General features: G+C 36.6%; 1 protein-coding gene across 2 annotated transcripts in view; it reads right to left on the bottom strand.

Moving 5' to 3' along the window:
- The window catches only part of Ahi1 (Abelson helper integration site 1), a 126,682-nt gene extending 118,813 nt beyond the window's left edge, over positions 1–7,869 (bottom strand). For both annotated transcript variants that reach the window (XM_051175370.1, XM_051175371.1), the window contains exons 1-5: positions 7,497–7,869; positions 5,303–5,490; positions 4,637–4,856; positions 3,573–3,765; positions 1,612–1,707 (exon numbers count right to left, since the gene is read on the bottom strand). In XM_051175370.1, coding sequence (XP_051031327.1) covers positions 1,612–1,707; positions 3,573–3,765; positions 4,637–4,856; positions 5,303–5,490; positions 7,497–7,795 — 996 coding nt within the window. In that variant the 5' untranslated portion in view covers positions 7,796–7,869. The remainder of the gene's footprint in view (positions 1–1,611; positions 1,708–3,572; positions 3,766–4,636; positions 4,857–5,302; positions 5,491–7,496) is intronic.
- Positions 7,870–22,494: the final 14,625 nt, after the last annotated feature.

Below are 22,494 nucleotides of genomic sequence, written 5' to 3'. Positions count from 1 at the left end.
AAATGCAGCTCATTTCCCTACAGCTTTGGGAAAGGATGGGAAGGCCATGGGATTGACAAGCTTAGCATTGATGCTGTTCTCAATGGCGGAAAGAACAGTTTCCAACTGAGTAATAACATCCAGTCTTTAAGGACTTCTTCTCCACACTCTGCAGAGGCCTGCGATTATCTCCCATAGCACTTCAGTAACTTTAAGGAGTTACCTAGCTCCAAAATCATACTTCAAAAGTTGTTTTAATATTCTCCAGACAATATAGTTTATACTAGCATGCTGCTTAGCAAAGTAAACAAATCATGCTAAGAACTCCATAATGAGCATGTCATAATTATGAATTGCATAATGTAGGGCTCTAACACACAGGCTTCATTATTATATGGCTCAAAATAGTCATACATTCTAGAAGAACTGTAAGTACCTGAGATCAAAGGTATAATTGAAAACTAACATAGAGTTAATGGACCATTACACAAGCTGAATCTAACTGCATAGTGAGACATTTACATTCTAATTTGTTTCATGTCATTTTTCTTAAAGTTTAAGATTACCCCAATCACTTTCCATTCATTTTAGTAAACTCTTCAGTAGATATTTATGCCTTTTGTGTGGCTGTATATGCTGAGAGAAGGTGATCGTGAGAAAAATCGAAGGGAATTATTATATATAATAAATGAAACACAACCACATACAGCATATATAAAATAAAAACTAAAATTCTCAAAGAATTGATTCAATAGAAATTACTGATAACTTTGTAAAGCTTACAGTACAATCAAGGAAAAGGCACTTAGTATTACAAATGGGAAACACATATAATCTAACACCCTTTATGGGGTCAGGTAAATTGTGTTGTAATAGTGATTTATAGCTCATACAGCAGATCTGAACAAAACACAGATAAATATCAGCAGTTACTAATAAACTGCTGTTTGCTTAAATTATTATTATAATTTACAGTTCTCTTTCAAACTTAATAATCACTTAGATTCTCCCATCTAGCCAATGATCATGTTTTGGGGTCAAGTAATTCAGGGTTGCTGACTGAACAATGACTGGCACATTGAAAGGGCTGAACAAATATCGTGTAAATTGAACACAAGATGGCTGGGATGTATGTGTCTTTGAGTACAATATCCTCAGAATCAAAAAGTATAAAAGGTACACACTGGGTAATCAGTAAGTATTTCAGACTTTTTTTTTTTTTGAGACAGTTTCTCTGTGTAACAGCCCTGTCTCTCTCTCTCTCCCTCCCTCCCTCCCTCTCTCTCTCTTTCTCTCTCTCTCTCTCTCCCTCTCCCTGTTCCTCTCTCTGTTTTATGTGCACTGATGTTTGACCTGATGTATGTCTTTGTGAGGGTGTTAGATCCTCTGGAACTGGAGTTACAAAAAGTTCTGAGCTGCCTTGGGGGTGATGGGAATTGAATCCTGGTCCTTTGGAAGAACAGACCATGCTCTTAACCACTGAGTCATCTCTCCAGCCCTATTTCAGACTTTAATGAGCCTTACTAAGACGAGGTAACAACTCTTTGAGACCAAAATGACTTGGTGAAAAACAGCCTACCAAATTCAGAAGAGATTACTTTCCACATATTTAAAACACACGTGAAAGCATACCTTAAGAAATGCCCAGGCAATTTTCCGAAAGCCACATTCTTGGTTTTGAACCTCAGAGTTATTCTTAATTTCATCCATGCTTAAAAAGTCAAGAATCTGTAAATATATTTTTAAAATTATTTCACAGATTAAACTGTTTAAATGTAATATTCTCTATTGATACATTATAATCTAGATATTTAAAAGTCCATCTTAAAAAAGAATAAAAATATTATCCTATTTACTTACTTCCTTAAAGTTAACTTACCCAACTACTGGGGATTCAGTTTTGATATTAATAAATCCTTTTTATTAGGTTTTATTTCAAAGCATTAACTACCTTAGATATAATAACTATACCAGGTAACCCAGTTTTGATTCCTATATATTGTATAAAATACTGAAAGGTCTCATTTTTAGCCCATAAATATACATGGTTGTCTTTTTAAAAATTATCTCAAAATATTCTAGACACAAATTAACATAGCATAATATTCCCAAGCTTTGATAATTTCCTAGGGATCAGAAGAGATGGGGTTTTTAATTTAATAATTTAATGTTTTACTTTTAAAATTTGGGATCTTAATTCTGAATCCTTATTTAGATAGGTTACTGAAGTTAGGGATTTTCCTTTTGGATATGCTACTATTAGGCCTCTCAAAATTTTCTTGATATATCTATCCTGCCTGAATATTAAACATCAAGGATGTGTAGGCAATATGCCACGGATAGTATTCCAGGTACCTGTTTGAGGATATCACTTTGAACCTAATAAATCTGATTAAAAAAAAAAAAAAAAAAAGCTCAAGTTGAGATAACATCTTTAGAGAAGACAGTTTGGGGATCCATCTGTCTCTCTGCTCTTTAGTGCTGTGACTAGAGCTACAGACCACCATGCTTCACTTTTAAGTGGTTCCTGGGAAGCTGAACTGAGGTATTCGTGTATATACTACAGCATTTAACACACTGAACCATCACCCATCCCTAACACTTGCTTTAAGCAAATGTAACGTTTTCTGTGCACTCTTAAGTACATGTCTATTTTTATGTCAACATATAAACATGAGTATCATTTTAATGGCTTCCTAGCTGATCTGTACATACTTTAATCTTTGAAAGTAAATACAAACAACACAGCAGTAAATAGCAAATGGTATCTATGAAAGTTCCTTGAGATATATCCTTAAAAAAAAAACACAGCTTTATATAAATCACATATAACATAGTCACAGAGGTATCAAAAACAACTCTATATAATGAACTCTGGTCACTTCAAGCTTCTTGCTATTCCCATCTTAAAATTTTCCAGCTTGGTTAGAGTGAATGGGAGGCTTTCTCTATTTCAATTTCTTTATGTAAAGAGAACAGAAGCTAGAAAAAAGGAACGATATACTTATGAGTTATTGTGAAAAACAAATTACCTATACAGACAGCTGGAGTAACTTTTAGGAAAATCACTCTCCTCCCAACCTGATATCCCTATCAGTTAAAAAACAAAATTAGAACAAGTCGGCTCAAAGTCTGCCTGTTCCACAGAGCTTTCTGACTGCTCTGACCTTCCGTGACACATTTAAATTCTTTGCCATTTTTTATTATGTGTTACATGCTTGTCCCCTTTTCTAGGTTATATGCTTCTGTTTAGCTAGTCTAATATAGTTAATGACTTAGTTTTTGTGAGATGGATTCACAATGGGGGAATTACAGTCAAATAGGTGACATTTCGTTCATAATCAATGGCCTGATGTAAAGATTAAATGACATGCTAGAACAGGCCAAATGACTTAACTCCTAGAACTGGGAAGAAGTTAGCAAAAATGCCATCCCTATTCCTCAAAGGGCTTCTCACTGACACTCACAGAGCATGCTGCAACAATAAGTTCCATATATTAAATTCTCACATTATAAAATGATTAAAATCAATAACTTACACTTGTATGCTTAGATATTTACTAAAATGTAATTTTTTTCCCTTTAATTCATACCTCAAAGAACAGGATGACTTTTGGACACTCATCAAACTCTCGAAGCAAATAGGGAAAATTTTCATTGAATATAATTTGTTCTTCCCACTCTGGAAGTCTTGATTTTAACTTTTTAAAGTCATATGGTTGAGTCATAATGGGAAGAATATAATCCACATTGTCTTTTTCATAATAAGATGAAACAGGACGTTCACTGTTCAAAGATAAAGTTTCTATTACTACAATTCACTATATTTTTTAGAGAAAAGGAAAAAAATAATTGCCCATAGAAGAAGCAGAAATAGCTATAGTACAACAAAAGCAAAAATAATGATCTTTAACATCTAAAAATGACAAATTTTATTAAAAAAATTAAAAGTAATGGTGTCTCACTATGATCTAGAATTATGTTTTATCTCTTTGGCCACATAATTTGTTATAAAAATAGAAAATGAAAGATATGAGTAACCTTTAATATACAGAGCTAAAATATAGCAACTACTTCATGATAAAATGCAAAATAAACCCAAATAAAACTGTAAAAAGAACTCTTTGGCACTGTCCTATTTTCTTTGTATGTATTAACACAACTAAGTAAGTCAATGTGTTCTTGTTTTTGCAATAATTTTAGTGCTTTCCTTGCAATATCCTCTTAAGCAAATACTTATTTTGAATTAGTATAATCTAGAATAATGATTTATTTTATTGTTTTTTAAACCTAAACTTTCAAACATGTATTCTCTCTAGAAATAACCTTAGGGAAAAACATATTCAATACACAATTCCAGCACCTTGGGTCCATACAACATCAATTTCAAAGGAAAAGTGGGAGACTAAAGATTAGAAGAACACTTACAATATTTACAATTCAAATTTATGACCTGACTAGTAAGCTTTAAAGACTCTGTACTCAAGACAGATGCATTTCCTTTATTTCTTCTGTAAAGGCTACTGATCAAGATGAACAACACTTACTACCAACCCACAGTTCTGTGCCTATCAACTTTTAACCACAAAGGGCAGCAAAGAGGATTTCTACAGTACAGAGTATCAACTTAAAAGTGGCATACTTTTTAAAAACTTACCTATCATCTTTCTTGACATACTGACCAGTATGCTCATCAACCACATGAATTTTTACCATTGGGTGAGAAATCATAAAATCTGATTTAAGTCGATCAGTTCGGTGAATGTAAACTCCCATGACAAGATCATCATCAAGCAAACATTTGGGATAAACTGGACTGTCCCGGCTTGTCACTTCATGAACACCATCACCATTCATCTCTTCACTATTATCTGGAACTAAATCAGGGAAGAAAAATCAGTATTTTAATTGTTCTCATAGTTAGGTTTACATAGATTTCATCTTACCATCTATGATTGTCTTACTCTGCTAATAACAATTTCAAGGGAACAAAAAGCAATTGCTTACTTTCATTTACCAGGGTAACTATTTGCAGTACTAATGTCAGTGGTTAAAAAATTAAATTTTTTTATGCCACAAAGCAGCTTGTAGCTTTGTAATCATATCCTTCTATAGTTAAATTAAGTCAGGAGCTATAAACTCATCATACAGACTCACAGTTATTAAAAAATGAACACTTTACTCCACATGAATTAAGATACACCAACCAGTGTACCTTGACTTATTTTAAATTATATCCTTCAGCTTTTAGAAGTCAACTTTCTAGAGCCAAGTTACCCCACAAAGGCAGAGAGATAGTTTTTGTGTAATTTGAGTAACAAACCTGCTTTAGCTTTAGTCTTCTTTTTTGTCTTTTTGGGTTTGGGTTTTCTGTTATCTGGTTTATTGTCATCTGCATTCTGTTCTGTTGAGCATATTTCTTCATCATGATGAGATCCTGGAGTATCAGTTTCGAGGGGACATTCTTTCTTTTGTTCATCTTCAACTGCATTATCACAGACATCTGATGCACTGCAAGTATAACCCAAGAGTGAGTCATTACAAATGTAGTATTTTTATAATTATTATTCATGGTATAACATAGTGAATGGTAAACAGAATCAAGAATAATATATCACTTTCTTTTTTAAAATGTTACCATTTGGTATTTTCTTATATAATAAAATGGCTGTCAAACTAGGAATCATACATAATACTTTCTACCTGATGAAGAGCTACATATCTCAGGAGCCCACTTAAACAAAACTATCCACTCCACGCAATACTCTCAGCACTAAGCAGATCAGGCATAAAGACTGCACATTTGAGGCTAGCCTCGGAAGCAAACTGTGATACAAATAAAGAAAGAGGAAATGAAATAGTATGATTACTATATAAATATAAAATAAAATGATTACAGACCTGTATTACACAGACTTGCAAAGCATCTCATCCTGCTGCTGACAAAATGATTAATGAATAAATTTCTAAATTACTCAAAACACAAAAGAAAATTTCAGTTTGTTCTTAAGAAACTTCAGACACAGAACTTTTGAATTCTAATAAAAGTTCACTGCTTTTGTTTTCTAGACACTGGTATACGACTACATTCTTTAGAAGTCTTGATTCAAATAAAATTTGCACCACATGCAAACAGCAACAGGTAGCAGCCAGGAACAGAGAAACTGGCCTATTAGAGTCTGTTCATAATTTATGAAGTAAAAATTATGCCTTTAAATAATGAAAAATTAACTTCTAACATATTCAGTTATATTTTGAAAAAGAACACTGGGAAATAAAAAGATTAGATAAATACTCCATAGTAGTTATTCTCCAAAACTATGCTATCTTATCAGTCACAAAATACTACTCATACTACTCTTAAAGAACGATTATATATGCATGTCATGGTCATGTGTGGCATAGCGAGTTAAACTTCATAAATGAGCTCTCTTTTCTAGTGAGAATGTCCTTCCATTTCCACACTGACATGCTAATGTCTTACAGTACATTATGGACAGCAGCCTGTATGATGGCCTTGGCTGATCTTTGCTTCTTCCTATTCAATTGTTTTTTTCCCCTTTAAAAATTTTTTTGTTTGTGTTTATTTCTTTTACTTTTTTTCATATTCAATTCTTTTGAGAGTCTCCTTCTCTATGAGTACCGGCTGGGCCTCATTATCCAGTTCTAAAAGGATATGGGAAAATGGATGCTTTTACAAGATTCACTTCTGTCTTGCTATTACTCTGCCATGGAACCTTGATCTGGGGAAGAAAGTCACCACCAGGGTGAGTTCACAACAGATTGATCCAAGAGGCAAAGAACTTGTATCTCTGACTAAAAGCCACCCAGGACCCGAAACCTGCCTATAGCTTCACGGTTATGCACAGTAGTTCTTCTAAGGCCTACTAAGAACTTGATGTCACTTGTTACATCTTTCCCTGTCTCTGTCAAGGCATCAGCCTGGCTAGCATCCTGACTGAAGCTTATCAGAGCTCATGAAGGCCAGAGGTGCCCAGCTAAGTCACTCTCGTGTGTGTGTGTGTGTGTGTGTGTGTGTGTGTGTGTGTGTGTGTGTGTGTGTGTATGTGTATGTAGGGACTTTCTGAGACAGGGTGCTATGGTAGGCCTCAAATCCACTATGCAGTGCCCAAGTGCTGGGTAACATGTGGGACCACCATGCTCAGCAGGTCTGTTATTTAAAAGGCAGGTCTAAGTGGCTAAATGCAGACTGACAGTGTGGAGCTAGACTGCTGATGTCCTAGCTCAGTTCTTACTGGTTCTGGGGCTTACACCATGCAACTTTGTAGAGAAATGGGATAAGCCATTACTGCCCCTCATAGGGTCACTGTAGAAATTCAGCGAGTGAATTCTTGTAAAGTGTCTAGCGCACAGCAATATACTGCATAAAGGTTGGTTCACAAAGATCATCTCAGAGGCAATATTTCCAAACACAGCACTAACTTTCTTTGTTAAATTACAATTTTCACTCAAAACTGGGAGATTCTAGTGTGCTCCTACTTGTCAATGTGAAATACCTTGGCTCTGGTTTAGATGGGATGGGGACTTTCTTCTTCTTCTTTCTCTTTTCACTGCCCAGTTTGTCATCATGCAATAGAGTATCCGACGGAAAGTAAGTCAGCTGCTCTTTTAGTTTCTTTCTTATTTTCTTCTTAATCTCCTTGGCCATCTCTTCAGCTACCTGGAGCTGATAAGCTTCTTCTTTCCCTTGCGGGTCAGCCTTGTCTTTCGCATCATTTGCATCATCGTCTGGCTGTGACTTGGCACTAACATTCTGCTGCGCAGAATCCTCCTTCTCCGGAGTTTCTGGTTCCATTTCTTGTGTGGTCTGGATAACTGCTGTTTGGCTTTTCTTGCTTGCCTTCAGCTGCTGATCACGTGCTCCTCAGTGTCTAGGGTATTAGTGTTTGCGTTTCTAAGGTGGCAGGCTAGAAAAGGTTACACAAGAAATGCACAGGTCAGCATAGTTTAGGTGCTTGAAGGTAAAAATGATGATAGTGTCCAACAAACACTACTGAGACAATTACCTAGGGTTTTTTTTTTTTTTTTTTTTTTTTTTTTTTTTTTAGAATGACGCTTCTCTCGAGCAACTGATGAGTACCCTCAATTTATATTTGAAGATTTAGATTAGACATCTCTAACAGTGATTTCAGATGAATTGAGTTAGTTCGTTAATACTGACAAGAGTACTTAAGGGCTTTACAGAAATATATTAATTGTTCAGTTGCTATTTCCTTACTGGTAGAGTGATCCAAATTGTAATTTGGCTAAGGTATGTTTGAGAAAATTCATCAGAAAGCTATGGAGTATAAAACATTTCAAATTTTCCAAGAAAAAAAAAACACATAGGTTATTGATCTTGTCTCATAATTATACTCTCAAGCCAAGACTATACATAAAGGTCATCCTGAATCTTTCCAACTATATCACTGAAATGCTAAATATTAACTATGTTATCAGCAGACAGATAACAACCAGTATATTTGATTGTATGTATATATGTGTATGTGTGTGTACATATGTATGCATATATATCCACTATACATATTTATACCCCATTCAAGTGTCTTTTGTTCACCCAAATATTGGTAAACTGTATTTATTTTAGTATAATTTTAGATCCATAGTCCTGAAAAATCTTCCATAAACTAATATAATAAAATAGCCTTCTTGGGCTAGTGAGATACCTTAACAGAAGAAGAACTTGCAATGCAAGACTGAGGCCAGAGTTCAATCCTGAGAAACTACACAAAAGTACGAAAGAGTTGACTCCATAGTTTTCCTTTGGTCTAAACACACACATACACACGCACGCACACACACATATACATGCACACACACAGAGACACATGCACACAAATAGCATATTTAGTTTTACAACTTATTTCAGGAGCAAAATATATTTAATTTAAAGTAGTAACATGCAAATTAAAAAAACTAGAAAATTACAAAGATGAAACAAAATTTTAAAAGCCCCACTTAATTCTAGCTGCCTGCTACAATGGAAAATATTCATATTTTTCAGAAACTGTTTTCTTTACTTGTAGTTCAGTAAATAAATTTCCACCATGCTGAAATGAAGCATAGGCAAATTTTTCTACTTTTTCAGTGAATATCAGAAGTACAGTATCAATATGCACATATAGTGAGGATACTCAGAAGGAAATAATCTAATAAGGTCATCAAGATTGCAAAATAGAAGAGATTTATGATCTACAAGAAAAATTCTCAATGAATAAATAAAAACATATATATAAGACCTAAAAAGAATGACTTATATAATTGGATAGAACCTTTGAACTGAGGGCTGGAGAGATCACTTAGCAGTTAAAGAACATTGGCTACTCTTTCAAAAGTCATGAGTTCAATTCCCAGCAATCTCATGGTAGCTCACAACCATCTGCAGTGGAACCTGGTGCCCTCTTCTTGCCTGCAGGCATACATGCAGGCAGAATACTGTCTACATGTTAAATAAAAAAGCCTTTGAACTGTGTAACATGGTAAAAAACAACTGACCGATCCTCCTGTGATGAGCTTTCCCACAGTCTCTGCAATGTGCTTTTATGATACCCTTTCACCTCCCCCAGTCTTCTCAGACTATCCCTACCCATCTAAGTCCAAGTTCTTTCTTTCTTTAAAACAAGAGCACCACAACCCTTGGAGACAAATTTGGATCGTCTACCTACCCCTGACCATGGAGCCTGTCCTGGAATGTGACTGATATACCATTCCAAACAACTGAAAAAAAACTGATCTCCCACTTCTAGAAACCGTCAATTACGAATTGCTTTTTGGCTAGGGGTGGGACTCGGGACTCACTTCTCCTCCTCTATGCTGGGATTTGGTTTGGCTTGAGCTTATGCAGGTCTTGTGTATGCTGTCACAGTCTCTGTGAATTCATATGTACACTTACCTGCTGTGTCTGGTAGACACAGTGGACCTTACTATCTTCCCACCTCCCTTTTTACTTAGATCCTTGATTCTTGAAGGGAGGGGTACAACATAGACATCACATTTAGGGTTGAGCATCCTAAAGTCTTTAATTCCCTGCACTGACTAGCTGTGGGTCTCTGTGTTAATCACCATCTACTGAAAGAAGCTTCTCGGATCAAGGTTGATCAAAGTCCTGATATATCCATATAGCACTATGTCATTAGATGACATTTAATACTATAACCATTGAGCAGAATAGTGGTCTATTTTTCCTCTAAGTCATATGACCTATTTTGTTTCACCTTGTTGGCTTCACTGACAATGTCAGGTGTGGGTTCCATATGGGAGAGTAGACCTTAAATTTGAACAAAAAGTGGTTGATTACTCCCATAACAGTCCTGTCACTATTGTGGGTATATTTTGCAGGTAGGTCATTATTACAGCTCTCAAGGTTCACAGCTAGATGAGACGGTTGATTACTGTTTTATTCTGGTAATGTGTACAGCACCTTCCAGCACTATGAAGGCTAGACAATATGGATGAAATATCAATTGAGTACCAGCTTGATCTCTTCACTCTTTTAATTCAAGCATGGGGTGTCTTCAGCAATAGGGTAGTACCGCTAAATGGTGGAGTATAGCGAATAGCATTGGTTAAATCCTGTAAAGTCTGTGGCATGCTATTGTTACTATGTTCTGTCTGGACATTCAGTTGTTTCAGGACCCTTTGTTGAGATTACCCTTTTCTTCATTATAACTTTGCCAATTCTATATTGAGCCAAATGAACTGGCCCAGGGTATAACTGAGTAGTAGAACATGTTATTAACCATGAGCAAGATCCTAGTTTTCAACCCTCAACATAGAAAGAAGAGTCAATGAACCAATTCTACAATGAATATATTTATATATTTTACTCTTCTTCATTAAGTTATATGCGTATTTTTAGAAGTTAACGTTACTTTGAATACTACAGCTTTATAATGGGCCTTATTGTGTAATTCCTTCAATTTTGTGTTTTCATATTGTTTAGGTTCTTCTAGGCCAACTGTTGATATTTGCAAATAAATATTCGGATTAGTTTTTCAGTTTTTAAAAGTACTTACATTTTGATTTGGACCCAACTAACTCAATACATAATTTCTTGCAGAACAGACACCTGATAGTATTGATTCTCCTAAACCATAAAGAGGTAATTGTGTTATTAGGTTTTTATTTTATATTTTTGTGTACACAAAAATTGTAAATATATTTATCAATCACTGATTCACATCTTTGTTGTTTCTGTTTGGTTTTTGAAGCAGGGTCTCATTATGGATGCCTGGTTTGTCTAAAACTTGCTTTACATACCAAACTACCCTTGCCTTGATATTCTTTTGCTTCTGCCTGCCAAATGCTGAAATTATAGGTGCATGACACCATGTCCAACCACATTTTAGTGCTATTATAAATACATTTTAAAATTTCAAATCATTCACTACCTGTATAAAATATATTTGGTCTTTGTACTTTGAATTTATATTCTGTTGAACATGTCATCTCTAAGTAGAGATTATTTTAATTCTTTATAATCTTCATGTCTCTCTTTTTAAGTTGCAATTGTCACTTTGGTCAACATCTCTCATAGACTTGTGAAAACAGAGAGACATGCGAAGGACACAATCATTATTTTACCATTAAGAATGAAATGAACTGTAGATTTGAAGATTATCTTTACAGAGAATTTCTCCATTCTTTGTCTCTCAGAATGTCAGGAGATGATGATGAGTATTTTCAAGTCCTTTATTTCATCTGAGATGATTTTGTTATTGTCTTATTTAGTCATAAAAAGTGGCAAATTTCAAGTTTTTCTAACACTGGACTAACAATGGTATTTCTAAGATAAACGCCACCAAATCAGTATGTCTTAGAACACTAATTTCCTAGTATTTTGTTGAAAATGACTGAAATTGTCTTGAAAAGAAATATAGCTTGATAGTTTTTTTTTTTTTTAATCTTTAGTTTCAGTATCAAGGATGGATTCATGAAAGGGACTGGATAAGTATTTTATCTTCTCTAATTGTAGGTAAAGATTTGTACACATTATTGCTTCTGCAAATATTTGGTGAAATTTACTAACAAAACTATGTAGGTGTTGTGGGATATTTGTACACTGTGTGAAGGTATATTGCTGTGAATGGCTTAATAAAAAACTGAACAGCCAATAGCTAGGCAGGAGGCATAGGCAGGACTTCCAGGCACAGAGAGGATGTCATTGCCTTCAGTTATTTGCCCACTGCTGAAGCTCCAGGCTCCAAGGGAAAAGTTCAAGCCCTGGGTCATGGTTAAACTCAGTGACTCACAAAAGTTTGTAGAATAGATATTTATAGAGAAGGGGGCCTCATGGGTGGGAGATATGAGAGAGTGGAGGGAAAATAATTAGAAAACATCATATCTATTTATAAAATTGCCAAATAAAATAATCAATTTAAAATGTATTAACATAGAGGTTTGTTTTCAAATTGTTTCATGTATATTTCAAATCCCAAACAAGGTCTAATTGAAGGACTAACTCTTAGCAGGATGCTAGAAAGGGAACTCCTAGCCCTTGGGATGTTGTTAGTTTAGAATTTTACATATCTGAAGCCTTGAGCCATACTGTATCACTATTACTAGAGACTTATATTCACTATAGGTCATATTGTTAACAATATTTATTTGTCTAGGGTTCTGCAATGAGGGTAGCTACAGTCAGTCACTCAGGCATTGCTTATCTGTGACTGACACCCTCTCATGCATACAATATTTCATGTTTTCTGAAAAAAGTTTTAGAAAACTTAAATTTTTCAGATGTTATATTACTCAAGTCTTCTGTAGTCTTGATGAGCTATTGACTATTTATTGCATAAGTTCTAGGAAGTTATGCTGAAATATCTCATTGTAATTACTTGTCATCTTGTTTGCATGAGTGTGTAGAGTATTTGAACATCTGGTTAATTATACATATTTGTCATCTCCCTGAAAAATTGTCACATTGAGCAGGAAATATTCCTCTAAACTTTGCTTTAATATTCATCTTTACTCTTGGTAACTTTTTATATTTTAAAGCATACTTTCATCAACATAATATAACCTGACTTCTGATAGCTCATAAAGTACAATTATTTTTAAAATAAAATTTATGTTACTAAGTTGTTACAAATTCTAGGATGAAATAAACACTAACTACTCTCCTACGTAAAAGTCACAGTTACATGACATTTTCTTTCTTCAATCTAGACTGTTCTGCTAGCTCTTTGAAAAGTATTTAGTTAAAGGCAGGCCTGATGGCAATGACCTGAAATCCCAGTTATGGAGATTTTAAAAAAGGGCTGAGGGTGTGTGTGTGTGTGAGCTGTAAAGACAGACAGACAGACACACACACATTTAAGGCCCTAGATTCAAATCTCGGTGCACGTGTGCACACACAGAAAACAAGAGAAACTAACATGTCATTTCCTCCTTTTTTTTAAATGTCATATGAACAAAAAGGGATAAAGCAAAACAGGATCTATAATTGATTAAACTTCTGTTAAGAAAAAGACTATGTACCATTTGCTACAATGATAAGGTCTTAGACATTTTCTTTTGATTTCGTTTTGGTTTTTTTTTGGTGGTGGTAGTAGTCTGTATGTGTGTGTGCATGTGCATGTATGTGTTTGTGTGTGTAAAAACACAAGAGATCATAATCAAAAAAGTAGAACTGAAATACTGAGGCAGGTATGACTACTGAACAGTGTACTTATAATGGGTGCAATTACAGATTCTTTATAACATGAAACAAGCTATCATTAGTTGCTGATTTATTATTGTTTGAGTTCCTCTTAAAATGTTACCCAAAATTCCTCATTTCCAAGTGTGTCTCCAACATGAAAGGATAATCACTGAAAATCATTTCTTCTTGTTCTACAGGGTAGGATATTACAGAAGAAATCCCAATAAAGGCAATCCACTGAATGTCTGATATAAAACATTACTCCCTATCTTCTGAGTAAAAGCTATTTTCCTCAACAATGTATAACATGCACACTTTACTGGTGTGTTATTTTTGTAGACAGCAATAGTCAATATGAACTAAATGTTTTAAGAATGACATGGTTCTAATGTAAACTTTTACTATGCTATTTTCTGTTCTCAGTTTCAAATTTTGATTTCAATATAAAGCTATAATTTGATGCAGATATTTACATGTAATAACCAAATGAACAATATTCACTGAGATGTTTTCTCCAGATTGGCAAATATTTTCTTTAGAATTTTAGGATGTTTTCTTTTACATACTAGATAGTTTGGAGCTTTAAATTATTTTTCAAAGTCAACTTCAGTTTTTAACTTTGCTCTCATGCTTTCAAATATAAATGAAGACACATGCAATGTTCCAAAATACTCTTATGGTACAAATGTGAACTATTTCTATGTTAAGAATATAGTCCTATATTTGAGTTTCCTACTTTTACTGAAACAATTGAGCAGTCCCACTATCTTAAAATGATTTTTTTTTTTTTTAATTTTGGTGACACATTTCTCACTGGTACCTCTCTTACCTTTTAGAGAGTTCCTCTTAAACCCTCCTTTGCTAAGATAACGTTTGAGGCACAACAGCATCTCCCACAGTTAATAATATGGCCTTAGATAAGCTATTTATCTCTAAACTTCATTTTAATTATCTATAAAGTCATAGTGATTTCTCCAAAGGTCATTCTGCATGAGAAATGACTAGCATTTGCTTAGCCTGTAGTCAGCACCAAACACACATTATTCCTTTAGAATAGAAATCAAATCACATTATTGCCTTGCTTAAAATACTACAGATTTCTCATTCACTTGGGATAAAACAAATCCTTTACATTTCCCATAGGGTTCTAGACATTCTAACTCTAGTTTCAGATCAAGACCAATGTTTCCTTAGATACTGATACCCTAGTTATATTTCTTTTTGTAGTTCTTCAGGCAAAACAAACCACTCTCTTGGGAATGAAGCTTTTTATTTAAACACTGCACCTAAAAACCTCAAATGTATTTTCCTGTTTCTCGTTTACCAGAGGTCCTTTGTTTTAATAGTATTTAACCCAACTGGAAAAATAGATAATTATGTGTATGCTTGGATAGACACACTGACTCTCCCACTGTACTATGTAACTTATATCCCTAGATACTAGTATGAAGTCTGGGGCAGAGTAAGTAGTTGATAAATGTTTTCTTTCTTTTTTCTAAGATCTGCTTTTATTTATGTGTGTGTGTGTATGAATGTATGTATGTATGTATGTATGTGTATGTACATATGTCATATGTGTGCTCCTGGTGGCCATAAGTTTGAGACAGAGAGGCAGAAAGATTTCCACAAATTTAAGGTCAGCAAAGTATATATAGTGAATTCCATGTCAGCCAATGCTTTGGAGATCCTGCTTCAACAAAAAACAAAGAAAAAAAAGAGGAATAAACATGGGGATGAACAGATAGCTGTATGATCTGATCATTCTGTTAAGAATTTTTATGCTTTATTGATAGGGTTAAATAGCTGGAGCAGAAACCAAACCTAAAATAGGGTTACTATCTCTAAATTTATTATCTGACTAATTACATCTACTTTGTTATACTGTTAAAGAATTTCTTAAAATAAACCAAACTTAAAAATGAATGCATAAAACATGAATTTTGTAGATAAATTTCATTAATGTCTTACCAGTAGGCATCTGTCAGCTGATAAATAGGGTTAACTGTTGACTCAATCAGAATCCTATTAAAACATATGACTAATTTATAATATGGAATGTCCAAATAAAAAAATCATTGAATGTCTTATACTCAAGATCATGCTTTAGGGTCTTCACTACATCATAAGGTTTATTCGAAAGCTCTATTCCCTTACACCAATATCACATGAAGGATTGATGGGCATATGAATTAGTTTATGGTCCTGATATCAGGTTAAGCAAACTTCATTGCTTTTGAATAAACTATTTTCATATACAAAAGTAAAAACAATGAGAAAAGCAATAAACATCTCTCTTTGTATGTTAAACTTCTAAAAAGATGGTAATAAGGAATGTCTTAACAGGCATTGAAGAAATCAAATTGTCAAGAGGACACACTATTACACATCAGTAAACATAAGCTTGAGGGAAGACACCCTCCTTGCTGTGATAAATCACTGAACAAGTCAACCTGGAGTAGGAAAGGGTTGATTTGGCTTACAGTTGCACATCTTTGTATCAAGAAGGAAATCAAGGCAGGAACCTAGAGGTGGGAACTGAAGCAGAGACCATACAGGAATACTGCTTACTGGCTTGCTCTCCATGGCATGTTCAACTTCCTTTCTAATACAACTTAGGACCACCCACAGTGGGCTGAGCCTTTCCATATCACTTGTTAATCAAGAAAATATGCAATAGCCATGCCCATAGGCCAACCCAATGGGAGCAATTCCTTAGTCATTTCTTCCCAGGTGACTAGTTTGTGTCAAATTGACAAAAATTAACCCGCAAAGTAGCATACAATGGATAATAAATTTAAGTGTCTGTATATGCCACTGAAAATTATGTGACAAAAGAAAAGGTATTTGTAGCATTTTTCTCTAAACAACACCTTCCGGGTTTTGTGTCAAAGCTATTGAGACCATGGATAAACTCAGCACATATATTCCCAAACTGCCAGTTTTATTTAAGGATGGAGACATGCATCTACAATGAGATTATCAATTCCTCCAGCAGAATATAGCATTCCTATTTTTAAGAATAAAACTGGAGATAACATTAAGTGAGGGAAGAAGGGAGGAGAGAATGACAAACAGAAGACATTTTGCACTGACTCAGGCTTTATTAGTTAATGTTCCAGGTTTCCCAGGCATCCTCATTCTTGTTCCTTTAGGGGAGAAAGAGAATACTAAAAAGAAAAGAGCGATTATATAAATAGTCTACTTTATGTAGCTAGCTACACAAAACAACTGATCTCTTAACACATGCAGTGAAAACCATTATATTTTTTACTGATATAAAACTGTTTATTCTTTAAGTAGATATAGACCATTTAATAAACCTGATCCTCTTTCCTTAAAAAAAAAAATCTTTTTGACAGTTTCATATATATAGCTAGAGAGACAGACAGTGAATTTTAGTTATTTTCACTGACATTTCCCTCTCTCACCTGCCACTCCCTACCTCTGAAATCCTCTTCCCTCCTCAGTTCCCCTCCAATTTTCAGGTCTCTGACCCACTTAACTTAAGGTTTGATTGTATAAATACGAGCAGCAGTTATTTACTGGAGTTTGGGTAACTTATCAGTGATTACATTGCTGATTGTCCCTAATGCAGGGAAGGAAGGGACCTGTCCATGAGGAAATGTTGAGGGACCTAACCTTTAGTTGCAGCGAGTTCATGAATGTAAGGCCTATCACATGTCTGGAAGACATTCTTCAGCACATCCCATCCATCCTCCAGTGACTACATTTTCCCCCATCTACTCTTCTGGGATGTTCCCTGATCTGGAGGGGGTGATACAGATGACCTATTTATTCTTGAGCTTCAACAGTCACTTATCCTCAGCATTTTCCTGCTCATCTACCTTCTAATCCATACTAAATTACAAGAGTAAGAGGCTGCAAAGGCCCGTGTAATCAGTCCTTTGGTCATACCATTGCTCTTCAATGGAAACTTCTTTGATATTTTAGAAAACATTAAATAACTAGTAAAGAGGCAGGAGGATCAAGGATGGTTTCTTCTGTATCTCTAGAACTAGAATAAGTGGGACAACAGTATTAGCTATAATATAATACAATTAGTAATTCTAATAGTTAAATGATTTACTACAGTCCATTGAACAAGTACCAATAAATGGTAGGTACACTTCTAATAGGTAATTCTCATGGGGCACTTAGCTTAGTGTAAGGCATACTGACTGGGCATCTGAGGAGTACTAAGCAACTACAAGCATCAAATTGGTTATCAGATTCCTGGGTTCAAATTCCAGTTTTATCTGCCAGAAGACTAATATTTGTGGACTTCTATTTCTTAATTTTTCAAGGGACTAAAAGTGAATCACTCATAAAATTTTATAATGAGTAAGAATAGACAAGCAAAACACTTGGTACAATATTTGTCACACAGCAAGCTTTCAAATATCCATATAAGCAATAACAGTCATCATCACATTGTTTAATGAAAATAATATCATAATACTATGTTTAACAGGCAGTACAATGTATTAAACCAATAATAGGTAGAGGCTGCATATTTGGGCATCACCTATATATGTAATGGTTTCAATAACATAAAATGCCAAAAGGATTAACTCTGAACCCTGCAAAATAAAAACAGTTCAAGGAGACTTTTTTTTTTTTTTTAAATGAGAAAATGGAGTGTTGCACAGAGAAAATAATCTATAGTGGTGCTTCAAAAGATGCTGCAAAATTTGAAGGATGCCTACTAGATTTATAATCAGGAAGTCACAAGTGCCATAGCTGTTTACAGAAAGCTGACAGCCACAGGTTTAAAGAATGTGAAATGTGGGAGAGGCATGTAGATAAATTCTTTCTAGAATTTTCTTCCACCTTGGAAGGATAAAAACATCTTGAAAGGATTTGCTTTCTTTGGCTGTTGTGGGGAGGAGAAGCTGCAAGTGTAGCTCAATAGTAGAGTGCTTGCTAGGCACCTGCAAGATCCCAAATTTGATATCAGCACCACAAGATACTGTCCTTCCTCAACCCATTGATTTCAACCCTCAACTTCCATCCTTGTAAAATGTTATATTCCATGATACCATCCCAATACACACACACACACATACCACGCACGCACACACCACACACACACACCACACACACACACCACACACACACACACATTCACATACACACACACCTCTAGCCTCTGGAGGGCCAGTCCTGTGCTTCAGTTTAAAGAAACAACTTTGGATTAATACCACCAGGTCTCCTTCTTCTCCTTCTTCTTTTTTTTTCTTTATTCTTTTGTTTGTCTGAGATCCTAAAATGGCACTTACGTGTTGAAAGGAGAAAAAGGAAATTGCAAAAACATAAAATAATTACACACTGCAGGTGCTCAGCAATTTTGCTTTATGTCCATTTAACAAATAATTAAAAAAGGAAACACATGATTAATTTATATGATCTAATATTGTTTGGTATTTTGAGACACAACTGAATAAACACTAATATTTAATGATAGCACAGCAAATATTACAAAAATTACAGAAATAATCATCTTTTAATGTTAAGGCATACTTCAGAAAAAAAGAATAACTCATATTAAATAACATCACCAAAATTTAAGGTTAGAGTTAATAAAACATCTATTTTGTATCTATCATTTTATAAAACTTTTTTTTGTTTTTACAATTATTTAAAATTTGATTTTAAAATTATTATGCACGATATTAGATATCATTATTCCATTATTTTAAGAATTCCCCATCCGAAGAAGCTTTACAGGAGCTTCTAAGAGAGACTACGCAGAAAAATTAACCGGATTGCATTCCCTCCCTCCTCTGAAAAACATGGAGTATGCGCGTACACATCAAGGCAAGAGAAAAGCATACGCACTTGATGATTCACACTTCAACCAAATTTCAAAACAAAGAAACAGCAGCAAAAATGTGTTGCATAATTCAACCAGTAAATCAGTGGGAGTCCTCATAAACACTATTCTAAATACTGTTAAAAATTCTTTTGTCATTTGAATGTTTCAAATATTCTTTAAAATATTCCCCATCCCCCTCATAACAATCTCCTGTAAGCTCATGCTTTCATTTACGCAACAGGTGAAAAACCTGTTAGTATCTTTTCCTCTTAAAAAACGGAGAGGAAACATTTCCGCGGATGTTTTTATAGTGACAATAAAGACAGGGCAAGCATTTGTAGATTTTTAAGTAGCCTCCTTTCCGGGGAGGTTTACGCACACTGAAATACGCCCTATGAATACAATCTGATTCTTCCAAACAGAACCCATCGTCCACTCTTGTGAGGTGTAAGTGATTAAAAGAGCATGCCATTTAGCATCAGGCTGACATCTAAAAGGAAACGGACTCGGTACTCATCAACTCGAGGAGCACCGAATTAAGCCCCGAAGCAGAGAGGAGGCTGCATCCCCTCCATGGGCACCATGCTGGGCAGCCTGGACCGGGAGAGCCCTCCGGAGAGAAGGCAGAAGTGGCTCGCAGCCGCATCCCTCGGCCTCCAGCAGCCCCCTCGCCGCCCCCGAGAGGCCGGCCGGGGTGGCCGAGCGCCCGCACCCCGGCTCCCGCCACAGCGCGCCCGCGGGATACTCACGGAGAGGAGCGCGCAGCGCGGCCTGTCCCGCCCGAGCGGCAGCCCGGCAGTGCCAAGCGGCTCCCCGCGCCCAGCGAGGCGGCCGGAGGGAGGCAGCGGCACCGTAGCTCCGACCGCTGCCGCCGCGCGCCTGGTCGAGCCGAACCCGTGCCGCAGTGCGGGCTGCGCGCCGCCCGCTGACGTCAGGCCCGCCTCTGCCGCCGTTACCTAGGTAACTGGGTCCCGAGGCCCAAGCTCCTGGCTGGACCGAGGCCCCGCCCCCTCCCCGGCGGCGGCCGAGCGCGGTCGGCCGCTCGTGCCCGCGGGCTCTCGGGGGTTCGGCGGGCTCGCGCTCCGATGCGGGCGCGCGCGCGAGGCCGAGCTTCCGCCCGTGGAGCCGGAAGCGGGTTACGAGCGTCAGTTCTCTATGCGGACGACACGCCTGCTGTCGCCACTGCGGGCGAAGCGCCATGCCTGAGGGCTCGAAGGAGTGTGGGGGAGAAGCAGAGGTGGAAGCTGACGGGCACGCGCCCAGCGTGGAAAACATGGATGGATGCATAGATGGATGGATGGATGGATAGATGGATGGATGGGTGGGTGGGTGGATGGATGGATGGATGGGTGGGTGGGTGGGTGGGTGAATGAATGAATGAATGAATGAATGAATGCAGCGCAGGAAGACTTGTCATCCCCCATGCAGTCGCGCCCACAAAATGAATCGTGCCTTTAAGCGTGAATGAGGATCCCACGACACGCCAGTTCTCAGGGAGGGCGGATTCGCAGTCCCGCTGTCGACGGTGGTGAAAACCAGAATTAAAAGAACGCCACGTTTTCCAGTGCTGCCCCTCCCCCTTGCCCGTTCTGCTGCAGGCGCCATCTTTGGCTGTGAGTCACCAGGGGTGGAAAAGTACTAGGTGCATCATCGCTCCGCTAGCGTCAGAGCCATTTTCTGCAGCTGCCCTCCCACACAACCTGTCGCATCCTTTGTGTGGTGACAGTATTGCGTGCTTTTGTTTGGGGGCCAGCGTTTCCTTTCTTACTGTTACCATCTACCTAACAAGTCTTATTTGGGTCTCAAAATGCAGTGAGGAACCCAGGGGGAAAGGCACTAATCTAAAATCTAAAGCCTGCCCAAGTGAGCTGCTGGGTTTTCCTTTCAGAAATCTCAAAATTCCCCTTCTAAAAATCTTGATTTATGCTATCACCATCTCTTCCGTGTTTTAGCAAGATACCCGTAGGGCCCTTAGGGGTTCCTTAGATTCTTTTTTTTTTTTTTTTTTAAACCAAACCTGTCTTTTCAATGTTCCCAGTGTAATTAGCCTATTCATCATTAATTGGTTTTTCAAGACACGATTTCTCTGTGTAGCCCTGACTTACCACCCTCTTTTAAAAATTCCTTCAAAGGAGAAAATCGAATCACTCTGCCATGGACACAGATGTTGTTTTCTCACTCATTACCTCCTTTTTCCAATTTTACACAATTTTAGAATTATATACACCATGAAATAAGCAACATTGAATGATATGTTTCACATAATTTTATATAATATTGAATATGCCATGCTAAGCAATTTACACCTTTTCTGGCCCTGGATCCTTGATCAATAGTCCTCATCTGGAAAAATCTTTCCTTGTAAGCTATTCTCAAGTGGTGTCCCTTCCGTGAATCTTAGTAAGTCACCTACTAAATACTCGGAGCATTGCAAATATACCCACCTCACTAGACTGTGGGTACTGATTCCATACATGTTCATCCACAGCATGTACCGGGGTATCAAATAGTACTTAGTGAGCATCTGTTAAAAGACTAATGAGTTTCTTCTAGAGCTGTGCATTGTGTCTTACATGCTTTCCTTATATCCACATAGCTGACATTTAAATTCCCAGTTTTCCAGTTATAATGTGGGTTGCTTATTCTTGATCAGATGTTGTTTGCAGGACACAGTTGGCTGACATCCACCTCAGTGACCATTCTGGTCTCCTTTGTAACAGCATGCAGAGGTATATATGGAATGGGTGTTTGCAGATATATTGTGTCATGAGAGGGTATTTCTGGCAGAAGTGGCATTTAAAACCTAATAACATGTACAGTCATTGGGGATGCAAAGAATTTCTAGGTAAAATGACCTATGTATCTACTTATAGTTTTTCCTTAATTTTGCCTGTTGAACACACCTAGGAGCAGTGGAATACTAGAAACAAATTTATTACTTTGTGCTTGTTTTGACACAGGGCCTTTCTTTATAGCCCTGGTTGTCCTGGAATTCTTTATGTAAACTAGGCTGGCCTTGAACTCACAGACAGTTTCC

This window comes from Phodopus roborovskii, unplaced genomic scaffold (assembly GCF_943737965.1).
Source record: "Phodopus roborovskii unplaced genomic scaffold, PHOROB, whole genome shotgun sequence".
Taxonomy (NCBI): domain Eukaryota; kingdom Metazoa; phylum Chordata; class Mammalia; order Rodentia; family Cricetidae; genus Phodopus; species Phodopus roborovskii.
This window is presented reverse-complemented; position numbering and strand designations above follow the sequence as displayed.